The 21186-nt window shown below is 41.3% G+C and overlaps 1 protein-coding gene across 2 annotated transcripts in view; it reads right to left on the bottom strand.

Moving 5' to 3' along the window:
• The window catches only part of LOC126384457 (solute carrier family 66 member 2), a 48802-nt gene that overhangs the window by 11927 nt on the left and 15689 nt on the right, over nucleotides 1-21186 (bottom strand). For both annotated transcript variants that reach the window (XM_050035567.1, XM_050035568.1), the window contains one exon: nucleotides 17350-17566. In XM_050035567.1, the coding sequence (XP_049891524.1) occupies nucleotides 17350-17566 (217 nt within the window). The remainder of the gene's footprint in view (nucleotides 1-17349; nucleotides 17567-21186) is intronic.

The following is a 21186-nucleotide window of genomic DNA, read 5'->3' as shown; positions in this document are numbered from 1 at the left end:
TTTTTTCATGATTTTGGACGACATACTATACTATGACTTTTTTTCATGATTTTGGACGACATACTATACTATGACGTTTTTTCATGATTTTGGACGACATACTATACTATGACGTTTTTTCATGACTTTGGATGACATGCGATACTATGACGTTTTTTCATGATTTTGGACGACTTACTATACGTCATAGTATACCATGTAGTTCAAAATCATGAAAAAACACCAAATATGCACAGAAGCGTGTTTCTCCTGCTGGCTCTGCCTGTGAGCTTCCGCTCTGCTCAAAGACAGGATTCTACAGAAGTGACATCACTAATTTAAATTGGTTTCTTGGCTTTAGGAAAGTTTTCCAAATATATTACTCTGGCTAACAGGAGCAATTAAGTCTAATGATAAAACTCAACAAATACAACTGTGACAACAAGAATGATGAAAGAACTTTTTAGAGTAGAGTCTAATAATTATTTTGATTTCACAAGTTATTGGTTCATTTATATACTAGAATGTATTTATGTGATTCAACATATTTCTACTGGGCTTAGCATCTTCCTTCGTCACCAGACCTTAGTCTAAATGCATCTTAAATATATTTTTGTCTAAAGTCAATTTAGTGTCCAAGAGCGCTAGTTAATGACAGCCAGAATTGCAATACCATTTCAGTCTAGAAGGAAATGACAAATTTGCCACAATAACAACCTAGGGAAATTGAAATAATGAATCTTCTCAAGGCGCAGGCTTCTCATCAACTCTACATCCTGTGGCATGTTTCTAGTCATAAAACTCATAAGAGTGGTTCCAGTACACACTGGCTGGCTGTTCATGGGGTGCTCATGAGACAACCCAGGAGATGAGTTACACCAAAATAAAAGAAGCGACCGGAGAAAAGCATCTGTGTGATTTGTGGAGGCGGAGAGTTCCTTTAAGCATAAGCTTTGTCCTCTCGCTGGCACTCAACTAATGAGATGGAAAAGGAAGTCTAACAAGAGGAGAAGAAACAGGAAAAAAACCAAGCCCCAGGTTTCAAAAACACAACTTTATATAGCCTACATGTCAGCTCTCTAAAAATAGACAAAGACCTAACATACAACTGCACGGTGAAAATGTGGGTACATGGCCTCTGAAAGTCCTTTAAGGCTCCATAAAGAGCGCTGTGGGTTATGGGTGTTTTCCACACCAGTTTATGACAGCATCAACACACCTATCCACTTCTGCAGAGCTCTGTTTTTCATTCCTTAACTTTTTTTATGCTTGAGGCAGGGATATGTGTAGGCAATGCTGGCAAAGAAAGGACTGAGCAAGCACTGTGTCTACAATGCACCCGTGTGCACACATAAAAAAAACACACACACACACACACACACACACACACACACACACACACACAGGACTCTTAAGATGTGCTTCCTAGAGCAACCTGCCTACAACAATACCAACATATGCTGAGACATTTGAAATCCTTTCACTCAAGCGTGTCGGTTTGGTTGGTCAGCACTATTTGAATAAGCTTTGCAGGAGATTTTTTTGTCACTGAGCCAAGTGCCAATCTCAGTTTAAAGTGCTACTTTATCCCCAGTGGTATCAAGCAATGCAAGATTCTGTAGTTGGGTTTTATTTGTTCAGGTTTTGGGATGAATTTCTTTGAGATTTTCTGCCTCGATCCGAATCCAATGTGTATTGTTAGCAATCAGGGTTTTCACCTCTTACCTATTTCTATGGAACCACAAAAAATACCTGAAATCTGTGCTGGAGAGACATGTTGAAATGTTTTCATATTATCTTTCAGTGCCGTGTGCTGAAACTATTTCTAACTACTGAAATTCAGTTCATCTACAGTACTGGGATGTACGCATAAACTATATAAAATAATGGATGTAGCCACTGTGACATCACACATTGGTTTGTGGGCCCATAGTTGTATAACAACAACTAGATACCAGACCCCAAGATGGCATCTATTCAATCCAACAGAGTTGCTCGCCTGATGCATATGCCAAAAAAGGTTTAACAATTTGTGGCTCACTAGTTATACACAATAGTGTATCTCCTGCTTGCCCCGCCCACAAGTTCCTGCTCGGGTCATAGACTTCACATTGTGATGATGTCACAGATTTTTAAACAGTTTTTCTCGCCGTGAGAAGTTTTAGAAATACAAAACCTCCATGGGTCAAAAATTCACAGCAAGAAGAGTCATAATTGACCTTGTTTGTAGTTCAAGGTGTCCTGTCAACTGTTTTGCAGACGTCTTTCTTACAATGATGGTCAATGGAGAAAATACTTTTTGGATCGCAGGGGACTTTTCTGCTGCAATACTGTGAGTGGCCACTAGGCTGTGGCTGAGCTGCGTTCCTGGATGCCTGGTGGACTCTCGTTGTGAACTTCAAGTTTGGCATTTTGGCCTATCCCAGCCCACATTGGGTGAGAGGCAGGGTTCACCCTGGACAGGTCGCCAGACTATCACAGGGCTGACACATAGAGACAGACAACCATTCACACTCACATTCACACCTACGGACAATTTAGAGTCACCAATTAACCTGCATGTCTTTGGACTGTGGGAGGAAGCTGGAGCACCTGGAGGAAACCCACGGTGACACAGGGAGAACATGCACGGAAGGGCTTCCCGAGCCCGCAGTTCAAACCCTCCAACCCCCCAGGAGCCAATCCAAGCTGACTTCTTGCGAGAGGCTAATTTTTGTTAGCGAAAAACAGACTTAAAACCATTAAAACAAAATTTACTGCTACAGCTGTGGCTGTACTCTGTGAATGTGGGGTTACGCCATGGTTACATTACCTGCAGCATGGACGCACCACCATCAAGGGATGCGTAACTTTAAGCTTTAATAACAGTAAAACAGGTGAGTTTTATAAAAATTAACCCCAGTACAGTTGCCATACAGGGAGCAAATTAGCTACAGAGACCAAAACCTTTTTTTGTACCTGACTGTAAACATGTCTATTTACCTATTTCCCATACCTAACATGGGGGTCTATGGAGACTGACTCAATTTTCCAGCCAGCCTCAAGTGCCAATTCTAGGAACTGCAGTTTTTTGGCACTTCTGCATGGGCTTGATTTTTCAGCCCTGGAGGTTGCTGCTGGGGTGTAGGTAGAAAGAGAAAGGACAAAGGAGGATGCTTGGCTGGACTGACTAGGAGCAAATCCCTTCACCCTGGTTCCCAAATCTTATGGAAAGCCTTTCAGAAGAGGCTACTGTAGCAGAGTAGTGCTCATGCTTTTGAATTGAAATGTTCAATATGGCCGTAACTGTTTTGTAAGAATTTACATTTATGAGTAAAACCCTAATAGAAAGCCCCATCTAGTCTGTTTCATGCCAATTTTTTTTTTTTCAGCAGCTGTGTCCACAACAACAACAATTGATGTTTTCAATTTAATATTCCACTGAGGTAACAAAGATCAATCACAGTTGTAATCTCATAATAGGGTCATAACCATTAATCCATGGCGGGGTCAATTATTGTCTGTATAGTCATAACTGAATTTTGTCACGTGTCCTGACCTCTGTGGATCGTCTGATGGAACATATGCAAACAAACTATTCATAGAACAATGCTTTGACTCCTGCAGCAGGTGAAAGGTGGTACGATAAAGGAAACAAGATGAGTCTTTGTGAGTCTCTGTGTTCGCAGATTCCCTGCATTTCTGTAAGCCTCTTAACAGATGTAAAGGATGGATGAGAGGTAATCTAGTGTCTCTCCCCCCAGCAGAGCTGAGTGTAACGCCAACTGTCTGTCAGTCTTTCAGCCTCGTCAGGGCAAAGCTTTGCAGCCAAATCTGTTCTTGCATTATTCATGCATCCAGCCTCACCTTGGCCCTTATCTTTTGTAAGGCCAAATTGTGCAAACCTGGCTATTTTCCTCATACTCTTTTCTTACTTTCAACCGGCTCTTTCCCTGCAGCATCTCAGAGCATCCCTTCCAGCTTCCATTTCCACATACTTTCTGTTTTTTCTTAAGCCCACTCTCTACAGCACTTCTTTCTTTCTCCCAGTCCATTCATCTTCCCACTACCTCCTTCGCCTCTCTATACATGTTTGCATTTGCCTCCCCCCTGCCTACCGTCCTCGCACTCTTCCTTCTCAGTAAGGAGCTTGTTAGCTCTGTGGAAAGAGACCCTCCTTCCATACTTCTTTCTTCCTCTCCTCCTCCTCCCCCCCCTTGTTCCTCAGTGGCTGCTGTCTGAGTTGTGACGATGTGTATCTGCAGGTAATGATGAGAGAGGCAGCATTCGTGTTTGATCAATTCCTCTGTCGCTTCCCTAATAAGAGGTAACATGGGAGGGCCGGAGAACAGGGTGCAAACATGTCTGGCTACTTATTTGTCACCTTCTCCGAGACATAAATAGAGGGAGGATAAGAGAAAGCATGCTGAGATCTGGGCTGATGTGACGGCGGTGGAGCAGTAGAATAATAGCACTGTACTGGACCAGACACTTTCGACAGCAGGCTGCAGATGTATTATATAGCAATGCTGGCTTTGATATTGCTGCGAATACATTAAGACACACTGAAGGTTAGAGCACAGACTCACTTATTTTAGGCTATTCTCAGTCAAGATGAATGACTTGGCAAAGTGCTACAAGTATTTTGGAACTGTTTCAGGGTAAAAAGACATGACTTTGACAAAGTGATATTGACAAAGGAGGAAAAGTGGAGCTTAAGTAAGCCACTTAATTTCTACAGAACAAGTGCTGCACAGAATTGGGTTTTACTGGCTATTTGTAAATCCATTACTACATTTTACTAAGCACTGTCTGAACAAAGGCAATCAACTTGTAAACACTATTAAATCACAAGCTTTAGCAAACCAAATATCACAGTTTTTTCTACAGTTAAACACAACGAAATAATATATAGGCTGCATACATATATATATATTGATGGTCATTTGGTCTATAAAGTGCTGCTGGGATGACGTTTATTCGTAGGCCAACCAGGAAGTTAGCATCACCCTGGTTCCCTCAAAAAAAGCCAATGTTTTTGTCATTGGATTTTTCATTAATACAGAAAATATAAAATATGTGGCAAAAAAAGTTTATGATACTTACAGCACAATGATCCTCACAAATTAACTCCACTTTTATGAGTGTTTATGAGTGTAAGTGCAATCGCCAGAAGTAAAAAGCCAAGATTAGGCTATAAACAAACTACACCGTGTTTGCATGACTTGAAATCACCGCCATATCGAGGTTGTAAAGCCGCGTTTGGCATAACGATGTTCTGTAGTCTTATTGAGCCACTTGTTAGCAACCGCCTTTTTTAAGACATGTAAAGCTTCAAAAATCAATGAGTGGGATATTTACTAATGTATTTTATGTCGTAGAACAAAACATGAAAACCTCTTCAGCTTGTGTGAACTACAGACCTTATTTCGGGCATTTATCCTAAAACCCATTCAACAAACCCACTGACTTACAGACGGGGAAGTGGGAGCGCTAAAATACTTACTAATTTCTGGGTTTTAGGACTTTCCTGTGGCACTGAATTGGCATAAATTCATAATAGGTAATTTTAAAATATTAAACGGATCTAGGGTCTAGGGGTTAGTCTTGGTTTTAAAGTACTATACAGAAAGTTTTTGATGTAAATGCAGCTTATGCATGCTTGAGAGTGTCTTGCCTCTCTTCAGCTCCGCCACAGTGCTAAAAGCGTCAGGAGTAGCTAATGTTAGCTAAAACATGGAGTCTGCTAATGTCAACAAATAACCGGCACCCACCATAACACAGTGCACACACTGTTTTTCCATTATATACATTTTGCTAGCTTGCATGTCGATTTAAAAAAAAACTTCATCAGCAAATGTTACAGAGCAACCAACGCAGATCCATACGCTGTAGCGTAGTTACGGCTAGTTGGCTAACCGCTGCTTGCTTGTAACTAACACTGTGGATATGTCCGTTGGCTAGCTTGCCAAATTAATTCACCAGCTACTGCGATCCATGATACTAACTAACATATTGATTTACTCAACAATAAAAGATGTAATGGAATAAAGCCCTTTCTACTAGCCAAGAGCAATGCACTGGCGGCCAATAAGCTAACTGTAAACTGAGCTGAAGTTAGTAAGCTAGCTGTAACTTAGCTAATTACGCTACATGAATCTACCATTGGTTGCTTGTCTTGTTTGTCACTGTTATGGCCAATGCCCAGGTACTTGCTCGCAGCTACGTTTAGAAACTAATTGATAACTGATAAGAAGAATAAATAACATACATTAATCTACTTATATATGAAATATGTTACATACTATAAACCTAGCTAGTTGCTCCAGCCGTTTGTAAGCTGGACAAAGTAGCACAGTATTTCCTCAGCCAGTTTGGATAAAAAGCTAAAGCCTCTTTTGAACCAGAAACCACATTTGAGGAAGCCAAACATATTTGGTGTATTAATATATCATTTAACAGAGAGTTACTTTTTCATATGCACTCATATCTTGCTAAACAGACTTGGTTATGTCTGCAGTCTATGCTATTCAACTTCTTATCATCTCTCTCCAGCTTTTATGCATTTCAGTGTATCTGAAATGGATTCAGCCAGGACTCTGCTCATTCCTAAACTCCTGTGCCCCAGCAGTGAGCACAAGGTGGAGGTAAAGGAGAGCCCAGCACTGAGTCATTACGCACTTACTAAAGTACTTTAAAACTAGGAGGTATAACTGGGGGAATGACTATGCAGCTCAGAGGGAATTTATTTGGAAGAAATAGTGTTGAAGAGATAAGAAGATTAAAGCTATGTATGCAAAAATGAAAGCCCCAGTACCACTGATGCAGTGGTGGGTTATTCATTACAAACCCATGCTGTGAAGGCAAATTTTATTCAAACCACCAGAACTACTTTTGAGTTTTCCAAGTACTGTTTCAAGGCACTTGAAAAAATGTGAACCTTTTCTTAAAGGAGTGTAAAACTGGATTGTGAGGGTTTACCCTGTTAATCTCACACAGTATCACTGGACAGTGTTCTGGAGGTATCGAAGGAAAAATATAATATCATCGTGCAAATATTTGCAGAGATCTAAGGTTTGACACTCTCGCTGTGCCTTTGCTCAAACTTATCATTCAATGTTCTTACCTCCAGGTCTGGGCTGTGAGGGTGTTATCACTTTGTGGCCAAAGCAGTTTAGTTGCACCTGCATTGTGTTTCCTATAACAAGTAATTTTATTTTTATTTACGAGAGTAGATGTCACTTTATTATTTCCTGAAGGCAATTAGGCATTTAGTTGTGTGTTTGTGTGAATGTGTATACTAGTCTGCAGCTAATCTCCCATACTACTGGACCAATCAGCCTAATATTTTGTTAGCACATTACGACTGTATGCTTGTGGCTGTGGTGATTCACAATTGTTGGAAAACCTGTTTTAATTGACTGTTTTATGCTTTTATTAACTGCTGATTCCTTACTCTTTTTAATCAGCCCATAGGAGCTCCAAGTGATCGACAAAATCATGTAACAAAAGACATTTCCAGCAACCATCTAAGCTAAAAACACCATACCGTGGGTTAAATCCAAATGTCCATCACCACTCTGGACTTGTGGACTAAGCCCTTGCAGTCTTCAGTTGTACATATTGTAATCCTCATCACTGCCACTTGAAGCCACTTGTGGACTGGACGAATTGTGGATCAGAGCTGCACTCAGTACTTGCAGACTTCAAAGGAACAGGCCGCAAAGTCTGCAAGTCTGATTAGTGTGGCAAAGTCTGTACATTTGGATTTAGCCTTACTGTCTGCTGCAGGCCACATTTTGGCCTTTGTTCCTGTTTGGTCAAGTTTGGTCTCATCTTGGACCAGGGCATCTGCAGATTATTTCCATACCCAATATGCTATGGTTAACTAAAATTAATCAGGATACCAGATGAAAACTAGAATTATTGCTCCGCAGTTGTGGGTTTATAAAGACTCATATGCAGCCATGACAGTTTATGGATGTTGCTGCAAAGAAGCTACATATTCTAAAATATGAATGCTTCACGCACATCTTCAATCCAGCAGCCCAGATCTATACAATCAGCACAGTTTCAAGATGGCACCAATTCAGTGTCTGACCAAATGTCTTCCCTTCTGTTCCTGAGATGTGGCGCTGAATTCACGAGAATGAGATGGATGCAAGGTCATAGTGACATTTGACTTTTGACCACCAAAGTCTAACAATTTTATCCTTGAGTTCTAGTGGACGTTTGTGTCAAATGAGGTGAGGTAAGATATCACATTCACGACAATGGGACGGATGGACGGACGGACGGACGGATCGATGGACAGAGGGACTGACAACCCAAAAACATAATGCATTAATTTGCACTCTACTGCTAGACTTTTGTAGTTGAAATTTTCATTTTGTGGTTCTTTGTGACCGTTGCCTATAGCACCTGTATCGTCTTTTGCTTTTACTGAATCATGTGTGATTTATTTTGTGAGAAAAACACAAAGCATACAAAGTGCAGAGCTGTTTCCCTTACACTGCCATCGTCAAATCTCCACAGGACTTTCACCCTGAAGGAACAGAAACAAATTGATTCATTTTCATGTACCCTGATAAAGAGAAAGCAGCCCTCTGAGTGATGTGAGCAGATGGAGAGAGGAAGGGTTGGATAGATGATCTGAAGGTTCTCCAGCTGCAGAGATTCGCCGCAGGGAGCCAGAGCTGCACACAGCAGCACCATGCACCCGCACCCAGGGGTGACAGCCCAGCAGCATCAGTAGTCAATACAGATCTATCCCAGCACGTGGCTCTGTGTGTGTGTGTGTGTGTGTGTGTGTGGACAGCAGCCTGCAGGCTAAATAAGGCTCTGGCACTCTTATCTAGCATACTGGGATGCAGCTCAAGACCACGAGCCTTACAAGGCTGCAGTTGGCTGTCTAAATGTCCCATCTCCCCATTTTGTCTTTGTCTGTGTGTATTTTATTTGTTTTATGGCAGGCTGGTGAGTATCAGTATGTACCTCTGGCTCTCCAAGCTGGGGACCGTCTAATAATAGCAGCAGCCTGAAAACTATTAACGTAAAAACTTCCAAACAATGTCATCCCCCCCACGCGCTGAACACCAAAACGTCTTTTATCTGGCCTAATGTCCTCCATAAAATATCTGTCTTCAAGTATTTACGGTAGCACCAGCTGACATGGTTTCACTGGGTTCCGAATCCAGTTTTAACCAGCTCAAAAGATTCAAGAACATTTCTAAATTATGTCAATTAAACTGGAAACTTAAAAAAAAATGGAATTAATAGAAATTTAAAATGAGGCCATGATAACACAGCCAGCATTAGGGACACTTTTCACTTCTTGTCTCCGTTTTTAATTTAATGAATCGTGACCATTGTCTTTTTAAAGATTCCATTATGCCTCTTTCACCATTTCTCGAGGGTTCTGTTAAGCTGTAAAATGAGAGGTCTGTGCTGCCGGTGACTGTATGTGAGCAGTATGGGCTGGATAATTGCATCAGAGTGCAGCGTGATAACCAGACTCAGTAAAAAAGGACACGGCCCTCGGGTAGATGCACAAAACACAGGAGCTGGCTCGCTGTATAGACGCAAAGAACGCACTGTTTTTTCTGTCCAAATATGGGTTAAATTTTGACTTGTGCTACTAGCAACTAGTGGAAGGAGTGAAAAGACAATAAACAAAATCAAACATGGTTATGAGCCAAAGAGAAAGCGCACACAGGCTGAGACTGAGGAGGAGTACATTCACAACATCCTCTTTAAATATTATCAGTGTGAAAAAGGCTATTGACAACAGTGTCATTGCCTCGACGCTTACACAAAGGTATTATATTTAATTCTACCACAATATGTTACAGTTGAGCTGCGCATATAGCTGATACTTTTGGAGTAAAGCATAAGTGTTATATTTGAACGTTCTCTAAACCTCTCACCCACACACACTTCTCCTGTCAATCTCTGGATTGCTCCACATGCTGAAGTGATGTGTATAGAGCTGTAGTGAAGACGCCTCACTACCTCAACAGTTTGATCTGTGGTGTCTTTTAAGGCCTTTTCAAAACTAAAAATATAAGCGCGCATTACTTCCAAGAGTTAGCAAACTCTAAAGCCCCTTTCCCATTGCACAAAAAACCTGCTAACACCAGCTAACGTCTGTCTTTTTTAAGATAATTTTTGTGGCTTTTTAGACAGGACAGGTTGAGAGGGGACGAGGTGCAGCAAAGTGCTGCATTTCAGAGTCTAAACTTGCAAACTACAAAAGTGAAATGGGAGAAGAGAAGAAGAAGAGTAGTTAAATAACACTGTCAAAAAAAAAAAGAGTTGGATGGGACAGAGAGCAGTGCTATCATCACATACAAAATGTATGAGCGACATTAATGCAAACCTCTACGGACTCATTATGGCGCCGGAGCAGTTAACAGTGTCAGACAGTATCAGAGAGCTGAACACAGATCCTGGGGGTCAATTAACACCTGACCAATACCAAGTACCTTTAGCTGCGTCCACCAACGCAGGACTCACCACCCTCCCCCTGAACTCTGTCAATATTTCATTATTAAAAACTGCTTTGCTTCAGCCTGTCTGACAGAGTGTCATGGTGCAGTGCTGGTGTGTATACATACTGAGGACATCCACTATGACTCATTCTACTGGCAACCCCGCTCTCACTACCTACATGGGAGGATATATAAGTTAGTGAAGCGGCATACTGCAGGCACTGGAATTAGTTTGACACTTGTTACAAATGTTTGTCCGGCTGGAGCGGGGACATACTGGCCGGGCCATTAACTGGGAGGATGGTTTTCCACACCGACGTGCTGCATGGAATCTTTTTTTTGTTTGTTTTGTTTGATGTACGTGCAGTAGTGGGCACTCTGCTGTTACTTCTCTGCAAAATGCATGTGTTTGCTAATTCATTCACACAAACACACATTCATTCATTCATTCCCTAACTTTCACTTGTGCTCAAACACACCCTCACCATAAACACAAACCAGATCTTTCCCCTGTACCTACAGCAGGTTCAAGGTTACGATCTTAGCACTTAGAGACTGCACTTTAAAAAGCAAAACATCCTCACTTTATAGAATTTTCCTTTTTATGCCTGCACGCGCACACACGCACGCACACACACACATACACACACAGAAACCTTGAACGGAGCGCTGAGGTAAAGTAACCTAGCAACAGCCTGCCAGACTCAACAGGTTGTGCACAGAGGGGGGAGAGGACACAAACAATAAACAGGACTGGAAATGACAATGTCCTGTGCCTCCTAAGGCAGCTTTATCTGCACCGGCTGATGGCTGGCAGGATATGTTGCAGGGTAAGACAAAAGAACTGACGAGAGGAAATGTCGTCATGCTTCATGTTTCATTCTGCCTGGGTGCTGCAGTATTTTCAAATTAATTTTGCTCTATATCTTAAGTCTCAATCTGCAAAACTAACACACTTGTTTTTGACCTTAAAATCTCTCACAGCACAGAAAATAAAAAAGTCTGTATCACATTATGTAACACAGACTACAATACATTTATCAGAGCATTACAACATCTTATATTAATCAATTAATTTTGATCATTGCTGCATTTTTAAAAATAGTATTTGATGATAGCAGTTTTTATTGCTTGCGGCAGGGTCCGCCATTTCTATGCTGGATTTAAATTACCTACCTAGGCATGGATGATGCAAACATGTAATCAGGACGTACTTATCTCACTGTTATCCCCCTCACTGTTTACTGTTTGCTCTCCATACATCAAATCAAAGCTGTATTTAGCTGCTGCTGATGCAAACTGAACATTCTGCTTCACGTTAAAAGCATGTAACTGGTTAAACAGGGTGGCTTTTATTGTGAAGCAGCCACAGGTAATGATAAACATTCGACATCCAAATTTTGGGAATTTTTTCACAGGCAGAAAAGACAGTAATAGAATAACAACTTTACTATGTGCTGCTGCTGTGTGGAAACTACTTGTGCCATTGCAGTTATTACTGACCAAGTTTGTTGGACTTCACTGTAAACAGTAGAGCTGGGTATTGTTAAAGACATTACGATACCAGTACAAAATACCAGTACCCTTACAGTGATACCAATATCACTACTTCATTTGAGTTCTTTCATTAGAGTACTTTGAAAGTAGCATTCAGCTGCGTGAAACGCCACCAGACACCACATACTTTTGAATATTTCGGTGTCATATCGGCACGCTAAGCTGCGGACTTTGTTGCCTGTAATCGCTGCAGTAATGAGCCGGTGAAATGTCACATTAAATCCAAAACCGCTTGCAGTGATTGACTGCAAACAATAGTAGTATTTGATGATAGTATTTTTCTAGATCTGGCTGCAAAGAGGATCAAATTAAAGTGTTCTTTGACTGGAGAAGTTCGGGTACTACTTAATGCTTGGTTATTTAGGTTGATGCTAGGGTTGCAGTGGTATAGTGGTTTTACGGTATACCATGATATTAAAATTGACGGTTATTATACTGTGAATGTTTTTCTTAACTATGATATTGAAAAAAAATCCAACTAGACAGAGAATCTCAATTTTATTTTAGTTACTTTTAAAGAAAGAGTTTTTACACAAACTTCCGCTGGAAGAAAAAATGTTTGAAGAAGGGTTGCAGTGGTCAAACTCTGAGACAAACTTTGATTTAAAATTGGTTTCAAGTTTCAATTATCATAATAAAATGTTTGTTCAACCAAAAATAGCCCCTCTGGTGCCATTCCTTTAAGGGTTATTTTGACTTATAATAATAACTTTGTAATACAGCGACACCTAAAACTGCGATATGTTCTGAGACATTTACCGTATTGTTGATACCTGTGGTAAACACAGAAACCACGGGTGTCACCAAGTTTTGTACACTGAAACCAAAGACTGTATTTAAAGATGGATGACATGACAGTGTCCTAAAAGTGAAGCCAAAACATCTTGATCACCCCCTGGTGGCTGGCTGCAGTATAGCTCAAAAAGACCGCCTCCTACATATCGGCAGTCGTTCTCATCACACTGATGTTTGTGTAAGTGTTCATTTTTCTGATAGGTTTGGTTTTAATTAGTTGGTTGATGCTCTATAAAGGGGGTGTGTCATGATTGACATGTGTGTGTCAACAAATGTGTTCATGACCAAGGGCGCTGCTTGTGATTAGGTAGGAACTTAAAGACTCTGGTTCCATGAGCACAACATACAGCTCTTGTGTCCGGGATATTTTGGCTTAATTTTTGTACAGTGTGAGGAGTTGGAGACATGATGTCCATCTTTATATATAGTCTATGATTGAAACATGTTGTGAAAACTGTGAAATACTGTAAAGTGTTAAGGAGGTAATTAAAAACAGCTCGTTCTGTATCCGTTGTGTTGTCTGGTGGTGCATTTTATCCCTGTGGGTGTCTGTCCAATGTACACGACATGATACTCCTGCTGCTGGGTCTGACGGCAGAAAATTGTTGGGCACTTTCAGAAACATCAATGGCAATCATTAGGTTTTGTTGTCGGGACGGGGACTCTACTGTAGACATAAATAGACCAGACTGCATTGCAACCACATGAAATGTTGTGTTTTGAGTACAGGGTGCAGCCGTGATCACAGACATTCTCCCCAGCTACTATCTATATTTATACACTCTTATGTCCATCCTGACTGAAAGTATGTTTATGACTATAGTGCATGGGTTGTTGAAATGCATGCTGGGAAACTAGAAAATACAACTGACTCATGATGTCATTTAAAGTCAGGAACACCCAAATGGTGGCTTATCACAAAATAAATCATGAAATCCAACAGTACTGGCGATAAGAGTATCGGATGGTGGATTCCTCCTGTAAGCACATACAGTAGACACCTTGGTGAACAATGAGGGTGACAGGCAAAGTGTTGGGTGGGAAGGAAGTAGCAAAAAATCAAAAATAAATAAGGCATGGGACAGAGAGGGTATGGAAAGCCCAGTGTGGGAGCTGTCATGGCCGGTTAAGTGGACAGGCAGCCCTGCTGGAGCTCTGTTATCTGTCTGCTGCAGAAAGCCAACCAGCGCAGAGAGAGACTGGGGAGGGGGACACACACTGCTCTGAAGCAGGACACACACACCATGAAAAAGCTTTTTATCAGGCCTGTGTTCTACGTGGACAATCTCAAACTTGCAAGTCTTTTAATACACACGTTATCAACTTCATCTTTTCAATTACTTTTTTACAACTTCAACATTTCTCTTTATCATATTTCTGTTAGCCCATATCTGCTTTGAATCTTGTGGTGCTGTTGGGTTCTTTGTAAATCCATTTATGTCTCTTTGCTTCTCACTGTCTGTTTAAAAGTGCCACTTAAAGGAACAGCGTGTGGGATTTAGTGGCATCTAGCAGTGAGGATTGTAGATTGCAACCAGCGAAACGTCTTCCATGGGCTAGGTGCAAATTCCTTGTAGGAGTGGGCAACATATCAATAATACTCAATCTATCATGGCTTGTTCCACATGGAAGGTATAAAATGACTTAACTGCCAACTAAATTGTCGCTTCATTTTATTAAGCCACTGTCATGAGACGCACTTCGGGTTTTTACCCCTCTCGCTCTCTTCTATGGCTCAGACACACANCCCTCTCGCTCTCTTCTATGGCTCAGACACACACACACACACACACACACGCACGCGCACGCACACACACCCACAAACACACACATACACACACAGACATAATACATCACACACACTCCCATCCAGACCACTCTCTCCTTTGCAAGAGTGTGTGAGCAGGTGAGACGTGTGTCGTCGTCTCTGCAAGGTTCAAGACTGCAACTATTCACTCACATTTCGTGACCATGGAGCACCACTGTGACTTGCAAATATTATTAATGTATGAACTAGGGAGCTGTTAGTTTGTTTCCAGCTGACAGTAAATAAATCCTCTCGTTTAACGGCGTTGTGTTAACAGTTTAACTTTTATCGAGCTTTACGATTGTGTGAGCAGACAAGGCATGTGTTTTGATATTTGCAAGGCTCCAGACTGCAACTATTTAGACACAATTTGCGACCATGGAGCACCAGTGCAACTTGCAAATACTATTAATATATGAACTGGCAAGCTGCTGGTTCGTTTAACACCCACTGTGAATAACCCCTCACGTTTGACTGCACCGCGGTAACAGTTTATTGAATATTTAATTGCTGACCGAAAGCTTCAAGTTCACAGCAAAAACATCAACACATCTCGTCTGAGACAAGCTGAGTGCTTCAAAATAAAAGCATCATGGGTTCTGCTTTGATTTATTTTATTATAACAATACTTGCATTTATCATAAGTGCACTTTATTTAACTTTATTAAAACAGTACTTTGTTTAATTTATTCTTATAGTATTTTATTTAACTTTAATTTACAGTACTTCATTTAACTTTATTACATAAGAGCAGTTACTTTATGTAAGATTATTGTAACTGTAGTCTCTTTCGTGGTTTATTATTTCAGGAATCAACAGAGGAGATTTCAAAATATCAAGATATATATTGTGTATCATGATAAAGTCTAAATATATTGCGATATTGTTCATAGGCCATATTGCCAAATCCTAATTCACTGTGAGAATTCCATCAGTGTTCATTGTTCAGGATGTTTTTACCAGGTGTCAAACTATCCGCAGAGGACTTATCCTCTAAAAACAAATGCTGCTCATCATGAAGGGGCTGCTAACTTTGGTGGCAAACACAAAACTGCAAATGGCCCTATCCAGTAGAGCTGGGCGGTATGACAAAATTTTCATATCACGTTTTTTTTGTTTTTTTAAAATCATATCGGTTGCACGGTATTTGACGGTATTTTGCTTGGGTTCGTCCCACTTGACATGCTGCTGTGTTGTGCTTTGGCTTGTTCAAGTGCTGGAATTTACGTGACAACGCCTAAATGCAACACAGGCTCCACTCCATTAGTGCCATGCTCGGTTATAATTGTCTCGGACACACGTCGGCTTCGGTAATGGAAATTGCAGCCCGAGCCATGTTCTAGTGTGCTCACCTGTGTGTGTGTGCGCACGTGTCAGAGGGTGAAACTCCACCGTGCGCAATACAGAGAGCGGAGAAGAATTGTAAACGGCGGTGCGCCGCTGCTAGTTGCATATAGGGGAAACACTGCTCTTTTTGTTATTAGTTCTTCTGGGTCATCGTGTGCAGTTGCTTCGCTTTCAGGAGTCTCTCCGGCAGCCATTCTTGCCTCTAGACGTTTCTCTATGCTAAACACTTTCCCGCCACGCACGTTTTGGACATTGTTTGGGCTATTCACCGGTATTGCGGTATATGAAAAGTTCATATCATAACGAAAATAAATACCGATTTTTGGTACGAACCGGTATACTGCACAGCCCTACTATCCAGAACCAGAGTTTGTCTTGTCCGTTCTGGGCTACTGTAGAAAACGGCGGTGCAACATGGTGGACTCTGTGGACAAAGACCCGCTCCCTGTTTAGATATAAACGGCTCATTCTAAGGTAACAGAAAGACACAACCATTCTTAATTTCAGGTGATTATACACTAAAGAAAACAGACTCATTGCATTATATTCCATTTCTGCCAAAATATCCTCCCAAATCCTTGATCTTTAAAGCTGTGTTTACTGTTTTCAAAAGCCATTTCCAGAGCTACAGCTCAGATAGTGAGTGGTATAGATTTGGAAACTGTATACACTTTCAAAAATCTATTAAACGTCAGCGCCTCTAATTACAGCCTGAGACTTGATACAAATCAACATCAATGAGCCAAAATGATACATTAGCCGTAGATACGGCAAGACAGAATGCCTCATTACCATATTGATCTTTAGAGTAACTTCCGAGGGTCAGTTACGTTAGCATAATAAATAGCTGTCAGGAGCCCCGTCCTCACTTCCTGCCCGACAGGTGCCAGAAATACTTAATAAGCATGTGTCAGTGTTAATGATCATATGTGAGACAATATAATCTGGAGCCATTACTCACAAGTGTGCACTACAGTACGACGCCCTCAGAGCTGCCTGTGATGTAAGTGGCACTCATAAATAAAACAGCACTCATCAGGATGAAGACATTATCATTACTCAAGGATGCAAACTTTGTTTTGATTTCCATCTGACTGACGTTTGGTAAATTATACTCAAGGCCGAATGGTTGAGGAAACAGAAAGAGTGACAATAAATAACCTTTTGGCAGTCAAAGTGCGTTTACACCGTGTGAGATCAGAGTCGACAATAGGGAGAGAAACAAGGTGAAATCTTTGGCTGTCAATGCAAGAAGGCGGTTCTGGATCGCACAGTGAGATATGGCTGATTTGGAGCTTTGTTGAGCAAAGACAGTCTACAAATATGAGAAATATATTATTCACTCCCCTCCCCAGTTAGTGTCAGTTCAGCCCAGGATGTTCAGTAAATCCATACCTCATGCCCTCTGTAGACTTGTTCTGATAATTGCAGTACAGTTGCGGTGTGCCCAGCATAGCTTCAGTAAAGACAGCCAGGAAGCCCAGAGTCTCCACGAACAGCGCAGAGTCCAGGAAGAGGTAGGTGATGTAGGCTGCCGTCAGCGTGAACCCCAGCACACACTGGATGTAGTCCACGAAGCGACTCCACAACCAGAAGTAGCCCCAGTCAAAGTCTAAAGGTGCACAACACAGGGAGATCACAAGTGAGTCCACAGAATTTATTATTTTTTAACAGCCAGCAACTCAAGGGAGTTCTCAACCAGCTGGCCAGTTCTGGCACTCTGGCACCGTCCCTGTTAGAATAAAGACAGTAAAGCAAAGCCGTTCTAAAAGACAGACATGCAACAGTAATGCTGTTCCTAGTTGAGAAGAAAAAGTACTTTTTCAGAGACATTACAGTAGATGAGTTTCATTCCAAAGGGAATTTGGAGGACGAACTAACTAAAAGTCAAAAGTCTAGCTAGTGGCCCAGAAAGGATGCAATATTCATTACATCCAAAAATAAAAAAGTGTTGCTGTTGTCCCAGAGAACAAACAACAAGGTAATGATTTTGCTTTTCAGTCCACTAGTTTGGCACAAAGGTCTGTGTAAGGTCAGCTGTATAATGTCTTTTGTGGCTCTGGAGGGAGCAAAATAACCCTGATGATGTCATTCAGGTAACCTCAGCTTAGGTTTGGAAGATAACATTCATAACAAAAAGCCTGTATGACGAACTGTCCCCTAGGGCTGTCCCCTAGTAGTTGACCAAAGGTTAGAAAAACAAAACAAACGTGAATCTCTATAAGGAGCTGCGCCTTGTCAAAATAAATTCAAACTGATATGACTGGACCATGTGTGACTTTACTTTGAAAGGACAGACACAGGAAGTGTCCACGCTCAGCAGTCAGACAGGAGTCAGGTTAATCTCCAGGGCTGGTACCTGCGGTTATTCCACAGGCTAGTTAATAACATGTCGGGCAGGAAATCCAAAGTGTGGGATCATTTTGAGAAGGTGAAGGACGAACCCAAGGTGATATGTAAACTCATCTTCATTGGTCGACTACAAACATGACGTATCATCTGAAACATGGAAGTAGCTACATGCCCATTAGCCCACAGCGTCATTAACAGGCGGCTCGCTCAGTGTGTGACGTGCACTTGTAGATAAAATATAGGCCTATATTAATGAAGGTTCATTAGTACGGTTTTGTATTTCTCTGTAATGTAGCACAGTGTTAACAATGTTACTGATACTATTCTTTCTCACACCTTCAACTCAAACCACCAAAATATATCATTTAATCATTACATTCATATCAGAAACATGTGGGCGACTAGTCCACTGATGGACCCTGATGAGGACTGTTGGTCCACTGATGGACCCTGATGAGGACTACTGGTCAACTAGGAAAAGTCTTAGTCGGCAATGTAAATAAATAAATAAAGTTAATGTACTGTAATAATGTTAATAAATAAATAAAATAAATACTATAATGCTGGTGCTCCATGGTTGCAAAACATGACCAAACAGTCTCATGCTCTTGGCTTAAACGAATGACAAAGTTCATACTCAATGTTTGTGATATAGTAACTTAATTCATCCCACATGGAACAATCCGCGATTGATGTATCGCCCACTCCTGTGTTGCATCATGGGAAATGAAGGATCCAGTGTCCAATCCAATATCCATATTTTTCAAGGTACTTTCTCAAAGTCTGAAATTCCAGTATAATGACACAATTGGTAACTAAGACAATGTCATTAAAATTAATGTGTCACAGTTTGATAGTGTATGAAACTGCACAACTCGTGGTTTCAGCTTCAGTTAGTCAGCTGTGAGGACACTTTTGTACTTGCATTTAATCAGATTTGCCCGCTCTCCTCATTTTTCCAGCACAGGAGGAAATAATTATCTACTAACCCCATCTGCTCGGTTGTGAGCAGTATCTACTTAACAAAAGGAAGCAAAATCTCTATTATTGTGAGCATTTTTAACCGACTTCACACCAGAGCTGTGAATTTTCACACGACTCCCACAATCCCCTTCTCGTACTGAGAAGAAACTATATGTCACTGCTGTAAATAGGCCACCTGAACTGCGCACAATTTGGAGCCATTTGGGCTGGCTTTGTTAGGAAGGGTGATGGTGGTAAAAAGCCCCGAGGGAGGGTGACAGTCAGCTGAGGACGAGGTTATAGTATTTTCCAAACAGTAGTAAATGGTTGGGCAGGATCCTGGACACTGATGCATAATTCAAACTCTGCTTTCTGCCCTAACACCGCTCTTTTCTGCTTTTCTCAAACGATTAGACAAAAGATTCAGAGCACAACAACACCAGCTTCCTGTAATAAGAAACACAGCCAATACTAATCATAATGTGATAATATCTCAAGGCCACGGAGCGGCGATCGCCTCAGGTACTACTATAGCTGATGAGGTAACAGGTGCAATAAGCAATGCCAGACATCTTTACCTCTAATTTCTTTTCTGTTTAATTTAATGTGTGAGCAGAAGACATTGAAAGAGTTCATCATGGAAATCTAATCATGGCTGAGAGCAAAAGATGTTTCCTTATTGCCGGATCTTAAATGGGATTTCTGCAAGCCTCTAATGCAATACAGCTGATTCGTTTAATCATGTTTAAATGAGGATCTCTTTATCTAAGAAGCACATCTAAGGAGGCCTATAGGCCCGTATAGGCCTCCAGGGAAGAGCCTGTACAGTAGATGGAGCAAAGAGAAAGAAAGAAAGAAAGAAAGAAAGAAAGAAAGAAAGAAATTGTGTGTAATAACGGCGGCACTACAGTACATACCGTGCCTCAACTGAACAAACAGGACTTCATGAAGTCAGAAGTGAAACAATACAAGTGTTTATGACATTTCAGTTTCTGATTTAATGAAATATTGTTTCATTAGAGAATTAACGGTGACCGGCTCTGACATTTAGATGGCATTTCTACATGAACACGCATGGCAGGCACGTATGCGTGCGAGGTAACCTGGCTGCGCAATATTGAGCCAATCCAATTGTTCCTCTCTGACAGACAAGGTAAACAAATCCCATGAGCGTAACCAAATAAATCTCAAAGAGCAATTCAGACCAGGTCACAGCCTTCTGTCAGCCCACCACACACTACACACACCGAGATGCACCGTGCAAAACCTTACAACTCTGTAGGATGACACCACAATGCAAACTGTTCTTAAGCTGCAACAGGGCATCATGTATTTCTGCTCTGAGTATAATCAACACCCAGAATATCCTCTGAGAGCTGTTATGTGTGCTGTATAGCAGTGTTGCTTCTGTAGGTGTTGGAGCTGCAGATGCCTGGTGTGGCTGTGGAGCCCTGCTGGCAGCAGAGGAGTGTGAATCGGGGACAACTAGCACCAGGCTGGCACTGCCTGATAACAGCCAAACACAGAGGGAAGTAATCGGGGGCACTAGAGCAGCATTCAACACCAACCTGGCTGCTAAAGACATGCACAGCTTGCATGTGACACATGTAGTGTATAACTCCGAGTGGTGATACAACTGGGCCCCAGCTTGGGTAGTATAACCTACACACACATACAGTAGTTGTAGCTGGCAAAAGCTGTGGACATTCACAATGTTTTGCTTAGCTAGCCTGCTGGATATATAGCTAGGTAACAGTATGTTCAACCTGAGCAGAGAAAATAGCTGCATGCAAACAGTCCCTCACATGTTTTCTTATACATTTCTTCAACAGTAAATGCCCCTAAAAACTGAACTGAACCGTTACCGATGTTCAAAACAACAATTTGACCAATAGCCGATACCAATGCTTATTTTGG

Source organism: Epinephelus moara, chromosome 22 (assembly GCF_006386435.1).
Source record: "Epinephelus moara isolate mb chromosome 22, YSFRI_EMoa_1.0, whole genome shotgun sequence".
Taxonomy (NCBI): Eukaryota; Metazoa; Chordata; class Actinopteri; order Perciformes; family Serranidae; genus Epinephelus; species Epinephelus moara.
The sequence above is the reverse complement of the archived record's forward strand: the minus strand, read 5'-3'. Positions and strand labels throughout refer to the sequence as shown.